Source organism: Psilocybe cubensis, chromosome 5 (assembly GCF_017499595.1).
Source record: "Psilocybe cubensis strain MGC-MH-2018 chromosome 5, whole genome shotgun sequence".
Classification (NCBI taxonomy): Eukaryota; Fungi; Basidiomycota; class Agaricomycetes; order Agaricales; family Agrocybaceae; genus Psilocybe; species Psilocybe cubensis.
Genome location: NC_063003.1, coordinates 3254709 through 3275785, shown reverse-complemented (window position 1 = coordinate 3275785; position 21077 = coordinate 3254709). Strand labels below are relative to the sequence as shown.

At 42.0% G+C, this 21077-nt stretch overlaps 1 protein-coding gene across 1 annotated transcript; it reads right to left on the bottom strand.

Annotated features, from left to right (window-relative positions):
• On the bottom strand, window positions 1-2170 carry JR316_0006476 (uncharacterized protein; the record flags this gene model as incomplete). Its single annotated transcript, XM_047892222.1, has 7 exons — window positions 1-498; window positions 857-962; window positions 1020-1030; window positions 1089-1232; window positions 1295-1524; window positions 1592-1723; window positions 1786-2170. 7 exons carry the CDS (start codon window positions 2168-2170, stop codon window positions 1-3), a joined length of 1506 nt encoding a protein of 501 aa, XP_047749571.1.
• Window positions 2171-21077: the final 18907 nt, after the last annotated feature.

Sequence of the window (21077 nt, the reverse complement as noted above, 5' to 3'; positions counted from 1 at the left end):
TCAACCGCGTTGAAATTCACTGATGTAGTTGTCGAGATTGTTATGATCTTTCAGCTTCAACGAGTGCAGGCGATCCTTGATGAGGAATTGACTGGCCGTGTCCTGACGCGCATATAGTAACTTAATTGCAGCCCAGACTTCGCGTGCGGTTTTGTACTTCTCGTATGGGAGAAGTGACAGGGACACAGGTGAGATTCGGTGTTCTATGAGAGAGCGTGCCTTCATGTCATTAAAACTCCATGCATTGTAGGCGTCTTCTTGTGCATTGGTTGCACCCTGGAGTGGAACGTGAGGGGCGAGTTGTTGAGCGTTGTGGTGCCTCGGATTTGGCGCTCTGAGATTTCCTTCGATGTATCCCCATAAATTGTTTGTTCGTAGGAACATTGTCATTCCGCGACGCCAAGCATTGTAGTTTGAAGCTCCAACAAGAAGTTCGATATTGCCAATTTTTATGGCGCTACTTCCGCCAGTAAGAGCAGCGGCCATGTTTAGCAGTGACTAAGAAATATCCCAGAGTATGAGATGCAGTGCAGTGAATTTACGCGTGTTGACCCAGATACGAACCGAGTAGAGACAACGCTCAGTGAGTGATTGACAGTGTGTGTGATTTGGGTTGCTCAAGCTACGGAGAAGACCAGTATGTCTTCGAAACAGATGTGTCCGCCTTTACGTGAAGGCGGGGCCCATAACCTGTTCAAGTCTATAGATGATGTATCTCAGTGTCTTGATGGAAGAAAAACTGAGGTATGTGAGAACGAGGAAACGCTAAGTTCTACACTGGCGAGAAAGTAAATAAGGATAAACAGGGGTTGACGCGTGAAAGAGGAACATGACATGTGACGCAGAGTGAAGAGACGAGATGAACTCCAACAGGGACCATGGAGGACTTGGAATTGGATGTGTTTTCAAGAGCAGACTGCCCGGGAACTTCAGAGGCTGGGTTTGGAATGGTAAGACCAGCTCTGGTTTGTAAAATGTGGTATCAGTTATAGAATAACAAAGAATTGACTTGAACTTACAAAGGATTTAACTTAACGATGACGCATTTAGAAAAAGAACAACAACAAAAAACAATAAGTAGCTCTTACCCTTGTACGACAAGTTGATATAGCATTTTGCTGAACTCTATTAGGTACAGTCAGCTCCACATCCTCTACCCTCTGGAATGCAGCCCGTTCAGAAGTGCCAGAAAGGTCACTTGTAGTACTACTGGCCAACCTGTCTGTGTGTTTCTACAAAGATCAAAATTAGCAGGACAATACAAACAATACAAACAGGGCTGTGATACAGTTACCTCAGCATTGACTATAGGCACTTCCGAGTCTTCTAAGGTGCAAAGATTTGTAGAGTTTGATGTCAATGTGGTGACCAACTCAACAGATGTTCTAGTCAAGATGGAAGCTGCGGTTGCCGATGAGATTTCTTCAACCGTGGGAGATTCCTGACGATGAGGCAAATCCGATGCAAATTCTGGGTTGGGTAGTATAGATGGACCCAGAACCGGAACTTCTTTGGGTAGGGGAACTGAAAGAATGTGAAGTATCATTACCACAATTTAAAATATATAAACATGAATCAAAGAGAACTATACCTGCATCAACATCAATGATGTGCTGTTCACCAGTGTGACTGTGCAATGAAGTATTTGGGCGTCGCTTTTTTGGCTTTGAAGCGGTGAGATTGTTGTAATTGGTGCCTCGCTTTCCAATAGAAGGCCGTGCACCTAATTTTTGTACCATTATCCACCATCTGAGCAGTGCAATTAAAAGAAGGAATGTTACTCACGAAGTAAGTCACCCGTTTTATGGATATGAGATGCCCAGTTAGGATATCTAATGGTTGCAAACTCCCTAATCTTCCAGTTGTTACTGCACCATCTAAACTCGGGAAATTTTCCCCTCATTATTGTGCTAAAGTAGTCCCAAGCCTGTTGATTTCCCTTTCCCCATGTATGTGGATCAAGGCGCCAGTAGTAGAGTTCGTTGAATGCCACCTTGGGCGTTTCCGTCATTTCTTCACGACGTGCCTGTGAAACCATCTTGCCATCCTTGTTACAAAGAAAATATAACTTATCAACTGATTGGTTATGGTTTGCCGCCCTTGTTTTATAATCAATCCACTCTTCTTTATCCCAAAAGCAAACATGTGGATAGTCGTCCTGCTTATCCATTGGTGGTGAGTATGAAATGGTAATGGATGGGTTTTGTGCTTTCGGATTGCCATTTTCTGTTGAATCTTGCCTGTGACGTGAGCCTGAGGAATCTCCGAGCCTAGACAGGCCATGACAATGGATTTCTTTGAGCTCCTCCTTGAGCTCGGACACGAGTTTTCTGAATAAAAAACACATTTATGACGCATATATTGGTTTATAAATAAAAGGATTTATGCACACTTGCACCTCTAATTGATATTTTGACCGCATACACTCCTCATAAAGCTCTGCATGGGCCTTATTATGTGCTGCCATTAGCATAAAATGTGTAGCAGCTTTGAGAATTGCTTCGGTTGACTGTTGTGATTTGTTTTGGGTGTTCTAGACCTCAAAGTAACTTTAGAAAATGCCCAAGTAGTCGGTCAAGGTAAAAACGGGGAATAAAAGACTTACAGAGCTAGTCAGTGCAGGTACTGTTTGGGCAAGACTATTATCTGCAGAAAAATTAAACTGAGTCATCGGTAAGTAGTGCTCTTGATTTTGATTGTGATTTTGAGTGTAGTTTATAGCAGAAAAGTCAAAATTATGAGCCATATTAATATTGAATAGAAAGGTAAAGACAAAGGTAAAGAGGAATGCAATAATGGTGCAGGGCAACCACAACACGTCTCGCTGCACCAATCACATGTTTATAGTCACACAATTGTTGTATATCATATCTGAATTGTTATTGCAGTCGGATGCTTGGATACACGTCAGAATGCATTGCTATAGCTTGACTACACTATCAGTACATGAACAAGTCAGAATATGCCAGTTATTACTTTTATTGTTCTATTGTGAAGTTAGGAAAATGTTCTTGGTTGGTACTTGTTAAGTAAATATTATAAATTCGTGGGAAAGCGAACTTGACAGGGATCGAGATGCATGGATACACATATTTTGGGTCACTGGCAGGTAATGCAAAGCACAAGAAAATACTTGTCTATAACTGAAATGTATTCTATATAATTCTACAAAATTGGATCTACATAACCACTAATTTCTGTGTCATCTAACCCCAACTTTTCAAATACAAACCAAAGATTCTTGGGATCCCCAAGACGTGGTGGAAGGGGCTGCATAGAAACCATGGAAATTATTGAAGACATTAAAATAATTTGATATCCTTCAGTGCCTCTATAGGTGCAGGCCCATAGTGTTCTTGAAGACTGCTCAAGCATATCCTGATCCAGGAGTCCGTATATAGACACAAGAGCATACGGTATAAATTTGTTGCTGTTGTTGGGATCAACGAGCTGAAAATAAAACTGCGCTTCAGCAAATTCAATCTTTTCATTCAATAAAAGCTTGTTTGTGTTAGTTGTAATGTATTAAATGTATAAATTTTGGACATACCTTGAGATTTTGTGTGATATGAGTATTTGGAGATAGTCTTTTTCCTTCTGAAAAAACACTTTGTGCAACCTGTCCATTGTGTAAGTGAAGCCTTCCCCACTTTCTAAGGGTGGATATATGAAGCTTCAATTTGATTATCTGCTTTTCAATACCACATAACATTAATGGCCTTTTTTGCCTTGGAGCTAAAAAAAGAAACCCATCGCCATTATCGTGTGAGTACATTGGCGCAGAAACTTTGGCAGTAGAGTCGAGTTCAGGATACATGGATTGAAGTGCATTAGTTTGACAACGCTGTAGAGAAATCTGACACAAATTTCCATATGGATTAAAAGGTTGGCAAATTTGCTTTCCCAGATCCCCAATTGCGCATTCCATTGTATACTGGCTAATATATGCTCCTGGACCTATTCGGCTAATTTCTGGACCTATGTGAAGGATTGTGTGAAGCCACGGTTGGCAGAAATGAAGACGATCCATACGGCGCTGGTAATAAAGGTTTTCATATTTTTGTACAAATTGGACAAGATATGAGTGTGCTTTGCGTACTTGATTTCCACTAATGTTTTGTTGAGTCATGGTTCAGATACCACAAACTAATTTGCAAAAATTCTTCCAATAGATGCTTGGAAGAAAAATGCGGAAATAAGCTGGACCAAGACCAAACAAATAATGAAAGTATTCTGTTGCTTTATAGCCACTTGAGATTTTTTCGGCAGGATTATGAGGAGGGCAATGAAATGATGATGGAAAGTACAAGATAGCTTTTGCAACAAGTTTTCCATGTGTCTGCCATGTTTCTCCAGTGAGTGTTGCCCAGTTCAATGTAAGATTGTTATCTGTTGCTTCATATTTAAAAATTCCATGCCACAGAGGAATTAAGTGTTCACCAATGTTGATGGAAAGGTGCATTAGGTCCACAGAAAAGCACATGGGTAAAGGAATTGTGTATTGGAGTCCTTGAATTATCGATGGCTTAGAGAGTCCGGTTTGCTTTTGGTTCCTTTTATAATCAGCCTGGTCTCATGAATTGATGATTTGAGAAAGTTTATCTTGATATTCCTGGGGTGAGTTGCATATAATATTTGCTGCATTTTTGATGTCAAAATCATCATGGCTGCAATCTTCTCCAACTGCGTTAAGCGGTCGTAAGTGAACTGCAAAGTAATGGCCACTTGATGGTTTGTGTTGACCTTTCATAGAGCATCCAATGCAACATCCTTGTGCACCATGGTGCCCAACCCGCCCATCCATTTCTGTAAGTCCAACAGCATCCGCAGTGGTCAAGAGATGAATAACCCGTGAAAATACTTCTGTATTTTTGTTGCCATTCCAGACTCGAATACCCTTGCCATTGTTTTCGCGCTGAATAGCCGAGAGATGATGAAAGGATCTGAATCTAAAAGAATCGGAATTTTTAGGCTTATTGGGCCCAGGAATGACAACCGCAGGAAGAACATGTTTTTTTTTGTATCTTGTGGTTGGGCTATACTCACAAATAATCCAGACGGCTATCCACGTGTCAGATCCCTTGTTTCGGTATAGCTGTGCTCCATCAAACGAAAAGATAACGGTAGTATTATTTTCAGTAAGGTTCTGGTCTTCAAAAAGGTCCAAATAGTCACTTCCAGAAAGATAGTCTTTGTAAACAAAATTGCCAATGTTGCCATTCGCATCAGCAATTGCCTTTTGGATATTAAGAATTTTCCGAGTTTTTTTATCATAATAGGTCATTGCAATTTCCCCCTCTTTAGAACGGCAAAGGGCTTGGATCTGTGGTTCCGAGCAGTAATAGCATTTTTGTAAATCGGAAAATGGTCCAGTAAATGCGTGACAAGAATTTATGCACATGTCGTCAGAGATTGAAACCACCCCAGTAAGAGTTTCTGTAAGAGTCTTTACAGCATCGTATGTCAAGAGTGTACCGTCAAGCTCTGGAAATCTCTGAATAAGACAATGTCGGATGTTGCCATAGGTCCGCTGGGAAGCATTTTCACAGGCTATGAAAAGATCCAGTGAAAGACATGTATCCGGATCTGAGATATTGACTGGGCCCTTTTCTGGATTCTGTAGTTGATAAAGAGCATTGTTTGTTAGTTTACCATTTTGTAGACTCGCATTCAAGGGGGTGCCGGGGTTCAAAAAAAAAACACGACCTCATATTTTTTATTTCGAGGTAATTTGGGCAACCTACCTACCTTGTAACCATTACATAACAATCAAAATTGCCTAAAATGGGAATTTCCAAGGGCCAAGACATTGAACTTCATCAATTTCCCAACATCGGACAGGTCAAAGTGTAAATAAATAGTTATAGAACTAATAACAACCCCGTTTGCTCCCTTTACATGTGTGACACACCCATGTCTTTGAGACAGCGTCCAGATGGTAAATCAATGATCTCAGTCAAAATCAGGTCAAATATCTGTGTTATTTGAAGCCCGGCCACCTATCATGAAGATTTTAACCTGAATTTCAACGAGATTAGCATTGTGTTTGTTTAAAAACATAATTTGTCTATGAAATACAGTCCAAAATGCTCTAAACTTGATTACAGACAACTTTGGACCGTGAAATTCCTCAGAAATTGGACAAAAAAAATATGGTACATTTTTTTTTTGGGGCTGATTGGCCAACCTACCTACCTAGGTGGTGTCCGAATTTTGAACACCGGCACCCCCTTGCTCGCATTATAAATCTTGTCAATGAATTTGTGCGTAATTTTAACATGTTCAATTCTGGAATGACTGAAATATGTTTGGCCAAGCGAAGAGATATGGTCATTCTCTTCTAAATCTTCTTCGGGATGTGAATCTGTAAGAGAATCAAGATGCGCAAGTGCCTGGAAGTCATGTTGCGCTGTGTTGCTTGGGTCCTGAATATTTTGGAGAGAGTTTGAATCAGCTTCATCGTTGGGTGGGTGTGGACAATGCAGTTCAATATCATTGTTTTGATTAAGATTGTTGTCAGACTGTCTTTACGGTGAGAACAGAATGTGTTAGGAATTGACTTAAGTCAGGAGAGAAGAATGCCCAAAGACCAAGTTGATATTGAAGCTGGGGTCTGACTACTAATCCCAGGACCCTATACATATATACATGGAGACCAGAGTAACTACTTCCCGGACCAGAGTACTTGACATATGACAACTATCAATAGATGAAACAGGAGAACAATAGACGTGGGACCAAACATAAAGATAGAACAAGGCATGACAGTGTGGAACCGTAACAGATAACAATAACGGATAGGGGTGGCACCAATACGTACCCTGACAGAATGACTTGGTAGACATTTAGACACATACCACATACATATATGTCATCATCTTGTTCATTCTCAAAATTGTACACTTGAGCATCGGGGTGTGTTTCATTGAGCATGGGCTAAAAAATTTATTACATTACTAAATACATATAGAGACTTGTGCGTCGTAACATAAAGCACTCTAAATAACTTGAACGTACTACAGCTTGTTCACAGTGTCTCTTCAATGGCCTTTCTTCAAGGTCATTTTCCCACTCCAAGTCATTTTTGTTGTCTAAGTTATCCAATATCATCTCTTCCTCTTTCTCACTTCTCTCAGGTCTTGCAGAGCGTGATTGGAGCCATTCTTGATAACGGGTTATTTGCAAATGTGATGAAAGACCCGGGCCCGAGTTATTTTTGAGGAGTTTGGTGTAATTCTGAACTGTTTTTCTGCTCACCATGGCACCCTGGCACCGTGGGCAGTGACATGGTTGCTGTGGTCTGGATGGTATGTTGCTCATAGGAGTGTTACAGCCAAAGTGTTCAAGTAAATAGGCAGGCAGTGTAATTCAACTTGAAGGGTGGGCCATTGCGTTGCATGGCATAAACGAGGCTAAAGGCTAAAGTCGACATCTAAAATATTTTTAAAAAAATAAATTTAAATTTTTTGATAGAAAGCTATTGAAGCTTTATAAGTTTCTTTTAAATTCTGTAAACTAATTGTGTTTTTTATATTATCCCAAACTCCTTCATAAATTAAATTTCTACCTGTAGAAAGTCCATCATAATACCAAATTTGTTGTCCTTGGATAATTATACGAGATACAAAGTGTTTAGCTGAATCACTAAAATAAATTATTCCAGCTAAGACATATTTATTCTGTGTATCATCACAATTTATTTGAAAAGACATATTTATAGTTGTTGTTGCTCCCCAATGTTCAAAACATAAAATACTAGGAGCAAAATAAAAATGATATTTTGCTGTTGTTACTATATTACATCTATTGCATATATATTCATCAGTATTATGTCTATCATTTACTTATTTTGCTATTGATCTATATGTATATCTTACCATATAATAATATACTGATTTAAAGCTATATTCTTTGACTAAATGGTTATTACAACAAGTAAATTTTAATTTTGCTATAATTAAATCTTGATTTGTACAAATACGATCTGTAAGTTCACTAATTGATATGGTTTTACCATATTGAAAATAATCATAATTTATTAATTCCATATAATAGCAAAATTCTTCTCTAACTTGTTCAAAGGTAATTGATGAATTTTGAATACTATCAAATTTGCTAATTATAAAATTCATAGTTTCATTTTGTATATCCTTTAATGCTGCTGTCCACAATATAGGATCTGTATTCCATAAAGAATATAATATTACAAGAAGTGAATCATAACCACAACTATTTTGTTGCCAAGAGAGTCCAAGTGGAACAAAATTTTGATGATAATCAGTAGACATGTGATTAATATTGCTAATATTTTGTTTTTTGCTCAATTGACTAGTACTTGGTGAACTATTTGGTGTATTTAATATTTTATGTTTTTGGCTTTTTAATGGTGTACTAATTTTATTCTCTATATCCATATTTTTTGATGCTATAGTATTTGAAATTATTGTTTGAGTTTCTTTTACATTATTTGTATTTATATTATCTATCTTTTCTTCTATGTCATTATTGGTGATTATTTTCCAACTGCTTTCATCAATTGTATTTTCTAATAAAGGATCCTTTTTACTCCAACGAATAGCTTTATGTATTTGTGGAGGTATGTAATCTAGGCCTTTCCATTGTCTAAAAGATTTAATTAATGCATTATGTCTATTTCCAGTTACTGATGATGGTAATTTTCCTAAATAATTTAGTCTTGTAATATCATCTAACAATTCTAGTTCTCTAAATTCTTGATGTAAAGCACCTGATGCTCCTCCTACAATTTTATTTTGAGAAAATCCTTGTAATATAACTGTACCTTCTGCTGTAGCACTCCGAGACAATGCTGTATAATATGCTTGATGATTTGTTAAATTATTTAAATCAACAACATTTTCTGGTCGGGTCTTTCCATGTGATGCATAATCAGTCATTGAAAAATTTGGAAGAATTTCAATTTGTTTACGTGTAACATATATAACATTATCATTTGGTAATACTGCTCTTACAGTACATGAAGTTGGTGTAATAGGCACAACATTTTCTGGCAAACCATCATATTGAATAGTTGATGGTGGATTTTTTAGTTTCACAAATAATGTATCTAACACTCTTTGATTTCGTGTGCCTAATTTTATTTGCCAACCATATACATAACCTTCTTGCCCTTTTGTTATGCATAATTCTGTTGCAAGATTGTATTTAATCATAATAGGCATTCCAATACACAATGAAAGCTTACCAGGTATATTTTTATCAACAGTTGATGGTAATTGACTCCATAATATATTTTGTATATCATTTGTTATTTTATTTAATTTTAATACTTTTGTAGATTTATTTGATACACTTCTATAATGATTTGCAATTGAATCTTCAGAATAAAAATCAACAAGTTGCTGTCCTGTTTCTTGAGTAAATCTTATTGATCCAATTCGATTAATTTTATCTTTATGCAGATTTTTAGCTGTTATTATTGAGACATTTCAAAATTTATCATCACATATATTAGGCCTATTTGGAAGATTAGAAGATATTCTTGTGCGTAGAAACTCAATATCTTCAGGTGTACATGCTTTATATCTCATATTTATTAATGTAGTTCTAAATTTATTGTCATTTTCTGTTTGTGTTTTTTGTCTCATATTTTGTCTTAAAATAACAACATTAGTAACTTGATGCCAAAGTGCTTTACCGATAGCTTGCTCTTGGCTCAAATGACTTGAAGCAAAGGCATCTATTGTTCTGCTATATAATGATATACTTTCACCACCCATTGCTGGAGGTAATTGGGCAAAATCACCTGCAAATACCATATTAAGTCCACCATAAGGAATATCAGGAATATTAAATACATGACAAAGTTGTCTACTAATTTTATATAAATCTTGTGCAGAAAGCATTGATATTTCATCAAAAAAAAACATACTCAACACCAATTAAACGTGTACAGACTTGTGCTAGTGATACTTGTTCCTTTTTTTCCTTTTTCTGAATTAATTCCAAACATATAATGATAAGTTGATCTACCCAAAAGGGCTGCTGCCGTGCCTGTAGGTGCAACCACAATAAATCTATGTGATTCATTACATTCTTTAAAAAATTCAATAAGTGCTTTTAATACTTGTGATTTACCTGTTCCTGAATGCAAGCAACACATGTCATATCGTTGGGAGTAAATTAACGGAAGGGACTGGCAGAAACTACAACGAAGAGTGTGGCTTGAGATCAAAGACATTATGAAATTATCTTATTTTGTCAGTAATGACTAACTATCAATTCTTGTCTATGTGACGCCACCAGTATAATCACAATCTTTGATTTTGTTGATGATAATAACCACTCAACTTTGCTATGGTAGTAATCTATGGGCAGAAATATTATATATTGTTAACTAGTATGGACAACTACACTGTGTCCCTTGATTTGGTTTTGTGGTATCACCTTGGCCACCATCTTTTTTGCTTCCGTTACTGCTAACCCTCCTCGTCCAAGTCCAACTTGTATTGAAACTCCAAATCACTGTTGTCTGGATGAGGACCAAAGGGCCTTCTGTAACAGTGTTCATATAGAATCTGGCTCAATTCATCATTCCACAATTTGCTCTGATGTTATCATACCCCAATCTCCTGATTGGAGATGAGATGTTCATTTTGGATCTACACACGACGCCCTCAACCCAAGCAGTCATTCTTTCCATAAGTCATCCACACGTCTTATCTTATCAACACTTGTCACATGGGAGCCACGTTATTCCGGATCATGTCACTTCGTCGGATCATCAAGGCTATGCGACGGATCAGTCAACCATCAAACTGCACAGCTTTCTACACTGCCTTGCACAGCCGGACTTTCAACTTTATTTTTATCAATTCAATGGTCTTACTCAGCGTCAGGCTGCGGATTACTCATTCCAACTTATTTTTGGTTTGTCTTACTCATCCTTTTGTGTTTATTTATATCTTTTCTATTGTCTGTTGCGCTTTTATTGTCTTTGTCTTACCAATCTTCTATGCTTTCTGAGTCATCCTTGCTTCTTTTATCTAATCTGTATTACCATTCACCTTTGTCATACACTTCTTTCTTACTCATCCTATTCATTTCTTATCTGTCGTTGTGTCGATATTGACATGTCTTATTGTTCTTGCTTATTGTTACACTTGCGTAGCCTCATTCTTGACACGTTGTACAGTATATGACTCGGTTTTCAGTAGCTCAGATTGGTATTTCGTTCACGTAGCTTTTAGTATAAAAGCTGTAGTAGAATTACACGAAATGACAGGAAAGTTACACCCAGTCCCCACTTTCTTCAAAGCAAGTCAATTTTCATCCAAGTCAAGTCAATTTCAAGTCAATCCACATCGATTCATTTCAATTCCAAGTTCAAGTTCAAGCCAAGCCCAAACCCAAGTCCAATTCAGTCATCAGTTCCACCCTCCATCGAGACCAAGTTTACTTCCATTCATCCGAAGTCATCTCACTTTCCATTAAGAGAGGATTTCATCCGAGACCAGTCATCCTTCTCATCCAACGCCTCTTCTTCTCAGCATTGAATATCCAACTTCTATCCAGACATCCAGTACTTCCCTACTTCTCCTCCTCCATTCAATCCGTCACCGCTCCTAGTCCTTCTACACCTTCCAACCATCGCCGTTAGGAGTGTATTCAAGACATCCTTTCCCTCCGTCAACTCATCTGGAGTGATTTCATTCGAGACAGACTTAGTCTTTCACCCTCAATTCAGTCGATACTCCCGCGACGTATAGCTTCATTCCAAGCGTCAGAAAGATTGTCAATTTAAGGACACTTTCGCCTTTACCATCCGCTTATCAAGATTCAGCCATTTAATGACATTCCAACTCCTAGTCATCTCCTCATCTCCCCTCGGAACATTCCCCACTCACTTCAGACAACCCCTCTAAGATTCACATTTATTGATTTCTCATACACATTCTACACATCTTCTTCACGCTTTCCATATACACCCGCCATCCAATTCCATGGTTCTATCCCATTTTCGGAAGGCTTATTTACTATCGTACCCAGACAACCCGGTTATCCTCTTCTTACTATTTCGCTTTTGTTACCCTTCACAATCCACACCATCCTAATCTACTTAAATCCTAGGCAGCGTCCTCCCTTAAGAAACTTAGGAGAAGGTTTCGTCCTATCCAGTCTGGACCACTCTTTCCCTGGGGTTTGTGTTTGTTGGATTACATATAGTTTATAACCAATCACAAACTTCGATCTTCAACGTGAAATACGCGATTCACCCAAAGAAAGCCCAAGTCGGTTACTTCTTTCACCGACAACGTGCATTGGGTATTGATCACCAATATCACCGTCTTGAAAGTTGACAAAAAGGCAATTAGCAAAGTGAGCACAGAGAAATATGTCCATAGGTCCTTCAAATCGATCCTTAGTGCCGGGTTGACAGAAGTAAGCTTGGATGTTGGTTCCAATGAGCGACTGCGCCTCTGGTCCGAAATTATGGAGTATCACAACTCGGTAATTGTCCTGCAAATGTTATTCACAGTAAGTAAAGTCTTGAAGAAATTAGGCATATCAAGCACAGACATCTACATCGATGCCGAAATCTCCATCAAGAAAAGCATTGGCCAGGTCCTTGCGAAGCGTGATAGCATTAATTGATTTGTAGAGTTCCCCCATTGCGCTGTATATGCGTCCGCCTTCTACATACTTCATCTTGTTATATGGAATTAGTACCCAAGGTCAAAGAATGACAAATCAGATCCCTTACTGCATAAATTAATGGAGGTGGAACTGCCCATACGACAGTAACTACATCGTCTCCTGAAATGCCAGTAACTACACATTGACCGTGATCTCTTTAGAGAACATGCTTCTGGACATTGTCAGGTACGTCAAACTATTAAACATGTCAAGTATTTCCTAGAATTTGTCATTGGGGGATATTGCTTACCATGAACACTTTGTCTGGACTGGCGGTGTAAATCAAGACTGCTTCTTCCTTTGGAAGTGTGGTTAAATATTTGACTCTCTTAAAAGATGGAATGTTAAAGGTCGGATAAAAAGGAGGTATTTTTTTCTCTGCAAATTAAATATCCTTTGAGTACGTATACAATACCATATGCAAGATACACACCACCAAAAACATGGAAATCATAATCCCCAGGGAGCAGCGCATCAGTCAACATCTCCGGTATGTTCTCTCTACTGCGATATTGTTTGTGGTGGAAGATTCCGGTAGGAATTCTTTTCACTGTCACTGGGAATACCTCAAACTTGATGCGGCGTTCCTTTCTTAAATCAAGAAGAGTGGCCCAAAGATGCAGAATCCTGCTGTTGATTGGTGTGACATTATGGTTCAACCCTACAATAAGTATCAGCCGACATACTTGCGATACTGGCCACACCTCTTACTCACTGCCCATGAGGTGCATACTCTTTGGAGTCCAGAAGAAAATGTCCTTGCCAAGGTCCTTGGATACCTTTGAAAGTATGTGCTGTGGCTGGTATTGCGCCTCAACTTCTGAAGGTGTAACTGTAATGAGACATATGTTTTCACTTGGTCTTCTTAACGTGTACTTTCTCGGAACTAAGCTTACTAGATACGCGTACATCTCCATTTTCCCCATCATGTTTTCTAGTTCCAGGTTGGTTTAGGGAATTCATTATATTGTTGGGACTTCTCTTGCGCCCGTACAAGGAACGACTCCCAGTGTGATCGCTCTGTCTCGGCCATTTTGGTTTGGCGGTGAACATTTCTGTGAACATTTATATTGTCTGCGGTAATCTCTTCCAGACTGGGTTCATCTGCGCAAGTCAATATATAAATAGGTATACAGGTTTCTGCGTTAGGCTGACCATTATTGCTCTGGTTTTCCTCCGAATCTTCTCCCACCACTCCCGCCTCAATGTCAAGGAATGGGTTTTTTTGCATGGAAACTAAGCACCAAGCATATTCAAATTAGTTTTTTTTTTGTTTCTGGGCTTCACTATTTTAACATTCGTATTTCTTACACTCTCAATTTATTTATATCACCACTGAAACCTTTGTATATACACACTTATGATATGACGTTGAGGGAAAAGAAGAAGTCATAAGTCAGAGATTGGTGTATGTACTCAACACTTTAGGGTAGGGCGCCCCAACTGATGGCAAAAATAGGCACGCGTAATGGCGGTGACCTCATCATATCCCAGAAATATGATGAGGTCATGGGTGTGACATCAGCATATTACCAAGTACTAGCCTTAGCATTAGCTGGTGACGACTGGACAAGAGACTTGAAACTCCTCGTTTTCACATCGTCTCTATTCCTTTCCTAACTAACAAAGTCGTCGAAGATGAGAGTTTGGCCTATTATTTGTGTCCATGCTCGTTTACTACATAGTGCATTCCGTACATACAACTTCCCCCGGCTTGAGCCTTTGCACACACCCTGCTGATACCTCATGTGTTGGTTGGGGTGTTCCCTCGCAAGAACCCTCCCTGGTTCTACCAGCATACCCCAGGAAAATGTTGAGGTCAGGAAAATGCTGATGTCACCGCCATGACCTCATCATATCCCAAGAATATGATGAGATCACCGCCATTACGCGTGCCTATTTTTGCCATCAGTCGGGGCACCCTATCCTAAAGTGTTGAGTACATACGCCGATCTCTGACTTATGACTTCTTCTTTTCCCTCAATATCATATCATAGGGGCATACTAAGTATACACTACAGTTAGAGTATAATCCAGTATAATAGTTTAGTATACGTTACAAAGAATAATACCACTCCAGTTTAAAGTTAAAAGAAGTTTACTCACTTGTGTTGGAATCCATTTTACTTCTTTTAACTTTAAACCGCGGCAAATGCCGGCTGCATAAACGTTATGACCGGTGGAAATTTGGCAGGGGGGAGAGGCTATAAATAATGAGTCTTCCAAAGAGAAGCCTCGTAACCTCTGGTTAGAGACGCGTAATGATTGATGGATGTGTCAGCCGTCAATCCGGCAGTAGATTGCAGATTTTTTATGTGCGGAGCTGCAATAACACGTCGGGATTTTCCGAATGTAAAACTAACTTGTACAGAAGACTCGTATCTTGCACAGATAGTCCAAGTAGAACTCCAAGTAGAAATTTCTCTTACATTTTGAATAAAAGATGAACTTTAAAGTTGTCTTATACATTAAGTACCAGATCAAGGTGTCAGAATGAACTCCAGTTTGAGTGTAAATCAAACTGTAAGAAATGCTTGTATGTTAACTGGAAGAAAAAATACGAGAAGTTTTTCCTGGAAGACATGCTGCAAGGTTATTAGTCAGATGATGTAGCGTAATTATCTACCCGATTTAGCTGGAAATCAGTCTTATATTTTGATTTTGGCCCTGATATTAACATATAAGATTAATTTCCAGCTAACCCGGGTAGATAATTACGCTACATCATCTGACTAATAACCTTGCAGCGTGTCTTCCAGGAAAAACTTCTCGTATTTTTTCTTCCAGTTAACATACAAGCATTTCTTACAGTTTGATTTATACTCAGACTGGAGTTCATTCTGACACCTTGATCTGGTACTTAATGTATAAGACAACTTTAAAGTTCATCTTTTATTCAAAATGTAAGAGAAATTTCTACTCGGAGTTCTACTTGGACTATTTGTGCAAGATATGAGTCTTCCGTACAAGTTAGTTTTACATTCGGAAAATCCTAACGTGTAAATGAAAATCCGCGGATACTTGCATAATATTTCCCACTGACACTTGCAGATTTGGATGGTGCAACCAACTCAAAATGCGAGGGAATACTCCGTGAGTCTGTGGAAGAGTCCAAAGTGAGCAAGGACCCCCAGACTGTGGAAGGAGTGATACCCAAGACACGTCGAGTGACTCCAAAAAGGTGTGCAAAGGGATGGTGGGTGGGGAAAGAAAATTTTCTTTGACGCTCTGAGGGTGGATGCGTCTGTATGTGGTGCTTCGTCTATGTGGTGAGAGGGAAAGCGGTGTTGATCTCACCCGCTGACTCAGCACATAGTAGCCATTCTGCGATTGTAACACTTCGTTATACTTCACGTTGAACATAAACTATGTGTCTTTAGCAGGTGAACAGAGATGAGGAGCGAGAGGATCTCGTGTTACGTGTAGATATGCAAAGGAGAGTGAGTAAGTAATGATTGTATATAGCTAGTAACCTGATGTCAATGATATCAGGGTTTGGGTGGGGAGCACTACCAAAATCTGTGCGCGTGTGGACACGCTGTGCAAGACACTGACACTCGCAGATTTGGATGGTGCAACCAACTCGAAATGCGAGGGAATACTCCATGAGTTTGTGGAAGAGTCCAAAGTGAGTGCACAGGCGGAATATTGAGCGTAATGCAATTAAATTCCAAAAAACAAGCGGAATTCTGAATGTAAGGCAACAGGACTTTTGCGTGTTGGCGGAGATAGTTGGCAAACGCTTTGCTAGACCAGCGGCCCAGCACCTTTACAACCTCGAAAGGGACACCGCGGAGTAAATACTCCAACACGGCACCAATGTGCAGGCCATGCCCATGTAGCGGTTCAAGACCCGCAGCTAGAGCAGCCTTCTTGATGCGGTCCAAAAAGGCGGTCCTCGTGAGTGGTCGCCGCTTGCCAGACGTTGCATGTGTATAAGAGAAAAGAAACTCATCATCGAGTGGGAAATTGACCATGAAGTGGTTTGCAAGGGCAGCTTCGGGGTCGGACGGGCCATCCTGGCGGGCCCAGTAGACCTCTTCGCCCTCCGCAGGGGCACACTTTGTGCGCGGGATGAAGAAGACGGTTGTTGCATTACCAGCACGGTCAGTAGCATGAGAAATGTTTGACCTCTTCACATGAGCACCGGGGTCGAAGGAAGAGAGGTTACGAACTGTGAATTTGCCTAGGCGTGCGGCTGACCAAAAGGTTGACGTCAGGCAAGCAAAGACTGCAGCGTCAAGTGGAACGGCAAGATCAAGGTGAGTTCGTATGGACTCAATGATAGAAGGAGTGAAGGGTGCGCGCTTGGGACGGCGAGATGAGCGGGATGCAAGTTTCTCGCCAGCAGCAAGGGCTGCATCGACTTCAAGCTTGTTGTATACAAGTGGGTGTCCATGAAGCGTGTGCCACGCGCGAACACCATAGAACATAATTGGTGACCTGTGCCCCAGAATACATTCCTGCGCACGAAGACAGAAATGCAAGAAGGAGGATGTTGCTTACAGGGCACCGCTGTTCCTCGGGAACCTCACGAAGGTCACACCAAACATGAAAGACCAGTAAGGCGCTGCCGTATGCACTGCTGGTTCCCTCTGTGTAGCGAGCGCCAAGAACAGTGAGGACACGCTCCAGATCACCTTCAGACAGTGGAACAGCATGACCCGCAGCATCAGAGGCAGTTTGCGATGTTGCTGGGACCCATTTGAGCAGGCGGTCTGCAGCAGGGCAGTGTGGGCAAAGCGGGGATGGAAATGGTGTAAGATCTGGACGGTATGGTCGTGCCCGACGTCGAGAAGGGGAGTCAGTGGCAGAGGTGGGGCACAGGGGGGAGAGGAGAAAAGCGTGTGACCGACGTGGTATAACAGGGTTACCCAGCACGGTCCTCCCAGTGTGGGCGATACAACTCAAGCTCGTCGACGAAGAGCCGCGCATTAGTCGGCTCTCACGACAGGCAATCAGTTGCTAGAACTCTGTGTTTGAAGGCATGGCCAGAAAACGTGGTGGGGTCAAACGCGGCTGCGGCAGGGCTGTCAAAATTGATGACAAGGTTGTGGAGGCATGGGGGTAAGGGGCATGGTGGGAGAAGAAGCGACTGCAATGGATAGATGCCGCGCGAGGGGCCATCGGCTGGGTTGTTCTTGGATGGGACATATGCTGTGAAAATTGACTCGTTGCGGCCACTGCTGGAGAGAAACGTGAGTATGCGCTTGAAGACGCCATTGATGGCGGAATTTCTGCTACGTCGGTTCCACCAGCCTTCAACAACGCCCATGTTGTCGCCATAGATTTGGAGACGAGAGGCGTCGGGCGCAATAGAACCGAGGGTGTAGACGAGCAGTTCAAAACCGACAGCCTCCGCCCACCCAATGTCTTGTTTGCCGTTAAGAGTCTGCCAGCCGGGAAGGAGCCTCCATGCACGCCATTGGTCTCCAATGACAATTGCAATGCCAAACCCAGAACTGGCGTCGGAGAAGGCTCCAACATCAGTGACCGCAACCGGGACTGGGATGGGGCGCGCAAGAATGGGTTGAGATAACCTTTGCTTCCACCATTCAAGGTCGGCGGGGATTGATTTGGGTGCATGGCGAAGAGCGAGAGGACGCGAACTGGTGGCAAAACTGCGGAGCATTGCTTCGAAGCCCGTGAGGTAGGCACATCCCGCAGGAACCACGCAAGTGCAGTGGAGGAGCTTACCATAGAGCTTCTGGACATCTTCGAGAGAATGTTGAGACGAACAGAGCCAAGCTGCGATGGCATCTAGGTACTTTGATTTTTTGCTGTCCTCAATGCAAACTGTACAAGTTGAGAGACACCACCCATAGCCTGTGAATGTGGCATAAGATGCAAAAGGCATGTCTTTGGCGGTCTCCCATGGCGTACCTGTCTCTGCAGAAATAGAATCAATGTCTGCAAAGCAATAAGAAAAGCGGCTATTCTCTGTAGAACAAGAGGAAACCTGGGAAAGGTCCTGTAAGGGAAAACGACAGTTGTCGTCCGACTCCTCAATAGTACCATCCACCAGCAAACTGCCAGAATAAAACACCCGACCCCCCGAAAACTGAGGGCCTGACTCCGCAAAACGAATAGCAGCGCGTGCGCATTGTGCGTTGTACTGTAGCAGAAAATTGCAAAGAATACGAATGAAGAGATGATCATCAACCCACTTAGTGACCGGACCAATGCCACGAGAGCGAAAAACATCAACTGTAGCATCTTGTATGAGCCCAAACACCCCACCCGACGGTGATGCTCCGAATGCACCTTGGGTGTCAACGCAGAATTCGTCATCTCCAATGCAAACTGCAGCTGCGGGCCACTGGGATGGGTGCAGAGGCACAGTGCGGAAGGCTTTGGATACATTCCGTACAGCAAGCTGTGACCCTGGTGGAAGCCAACCCAAGAAAAGAGAGACAACCAAGAAGGAACCCCACGTGCAGGGGAAATTTGAAGCACAGGTATAAGAATTGATGGAAGGGTTGGGAAATGAAGAGGAAGGTGAAGATGGAAAAGAGAAATTTTGAATGATGCAAAACTTCCCTGGGCGACCCGGTTTAGGGATGATTGAGAAAGGAGAAGTTTGAAATGGGCCAATAAGGGATTCAAGATCGCGTCTTGTGAAAGGGCCAATGTAGCAACCCTTCTTGAGTTCCAGCGCGACAATGTCATCGAACTCTCTCTGAAATTGTGTGACGGAAGGGCGATTAGGGGGGGATTGGGTAGTGGAGATAGTAGGAAAATCGAAGATGAAGCCATGTTGAAAACCATGTACAAGAAACGGATATTTCTGATGGAGACCTGCCTCATCAAGCAAGCGCTTCCACGTAGCTGCTGGGTATACACAACTAGTTTGAGTGTGCCTGAGCTCGAGAGCATTTTTGGGCTCCATGGGTGAATGAACCACACCCTGAACAGCGGTGTCTGTCTCCATGACTGGACTGTGTGCATCCCTCAGTGGTCTGCCAATCGAAACAGAGTGTTTGACGTGAAGACTTGACAACGAGTGTTCTTCCTTCGCGATCCGCAAAGGAAGGGTGGCTTCCATCCCAAATGCGCGGGAGTTGACAGGAGCAAAAGTCGTGAGAACGGCGGCCCAAGCAAACGGCGCAGGCGGGCTCCAATGCTGCGCCACTCCGAAAACCCTGGGGCTGTTTGTTTTCACGTAGTTGGCGGTAGGGAGAGGGCGATTGGCGACGCTTCAAGTCACGATGATTGCGAGGAGGACTGTCTGCACGGGCATGAGGTTGGGCAGAGCAACCCAACCGGTAAGTGTCTGCTCTGTCATGCGGCCCACCCAATTTTGCCAGCGCCTTGGACTGAACCAGCCGAAAGTTGAAAGAAGACAATGGCGAGCAAACGCAAGTGAAGATGTAAAGCGTAAAGCGTAAAGCGTAAAGCGTAAAGCGTAAAGCAAAAAAGCGGCGTGCATGATTGGCAAGCGGAGGGCCGTTTGATAAAGCGATGGGAGTAAAGCGGTGGTGGGTAAAACAGCAAGTGGGAAAGCAAAAGCAGGGCGGGACATAAAGCAACATGCATGAGAATGGGTGCGAAACAGAATAGAAAATAAAGGAGGATTAGTATTTGCGCGGATGGACTGAAAAAAAAACAAGACAGACTACGCACCCTTGCAAGATCATATTGCGCATCCTTGGCTTCACGGTCGTCATCTATGACTTTTGCCTTGATTTTCCTGTAAAGCTCTTCACTAAAGCTTGCTAGGTCCCAACCTCCTTTGCCTGAGGCAATAGAAATGTGCCAATCCTTGCGGATGCTTTCCTGGTAGGTGAAAAGTGCAAGGCAATTGAGGCGACCAGGGTCAAAGCGGGAAGAGTGGTTCTTGATGCCCTCAAAAAACCCAATGAACATGAGAACACGCTCGGGCGGCCACCCGGCACGGCGAATCGCAGTGATGAACCTGGCAGTAGTGACGTGAAAATCCTCCCACGTCAAATCCTTGTCCGGAATAGTATTGCGTGAGTCCTTTGTTACCAGAGACGGAACAAAAGAGGCCACTCCGGACTTCCAGACAATGGACATGGACTCGTCTGAAGTTGCAGCGTGGGCGCTAGCACGGGCGTCTGTGACGCCCGTACTTGGCGGCGTCTAGACGACGAAGCGCGGCAGGGTTGATTACGACCGGGAGGTTGACCGGAATAGGGTGATCAAGGACCGGGCAGAACTTTGCACGGTTCTTTTTCACTTCCTCCAGATGGGCAGCATCTGCATCCTGTTTGAGAAGCTGCGCGGCTTGGTCCGCCGCTTCCATATCAAGGCGAGTGTGTTCCTCGGCCCTGGCAACCTCCTCGTCGCGTTGTGCCTGCCACGCTGAAGATCGAAGTTTGTGATTGGTTATAAACTATATGTAATCCAACAAACACAAACCCCAGGGAAAGAGTGGTCCA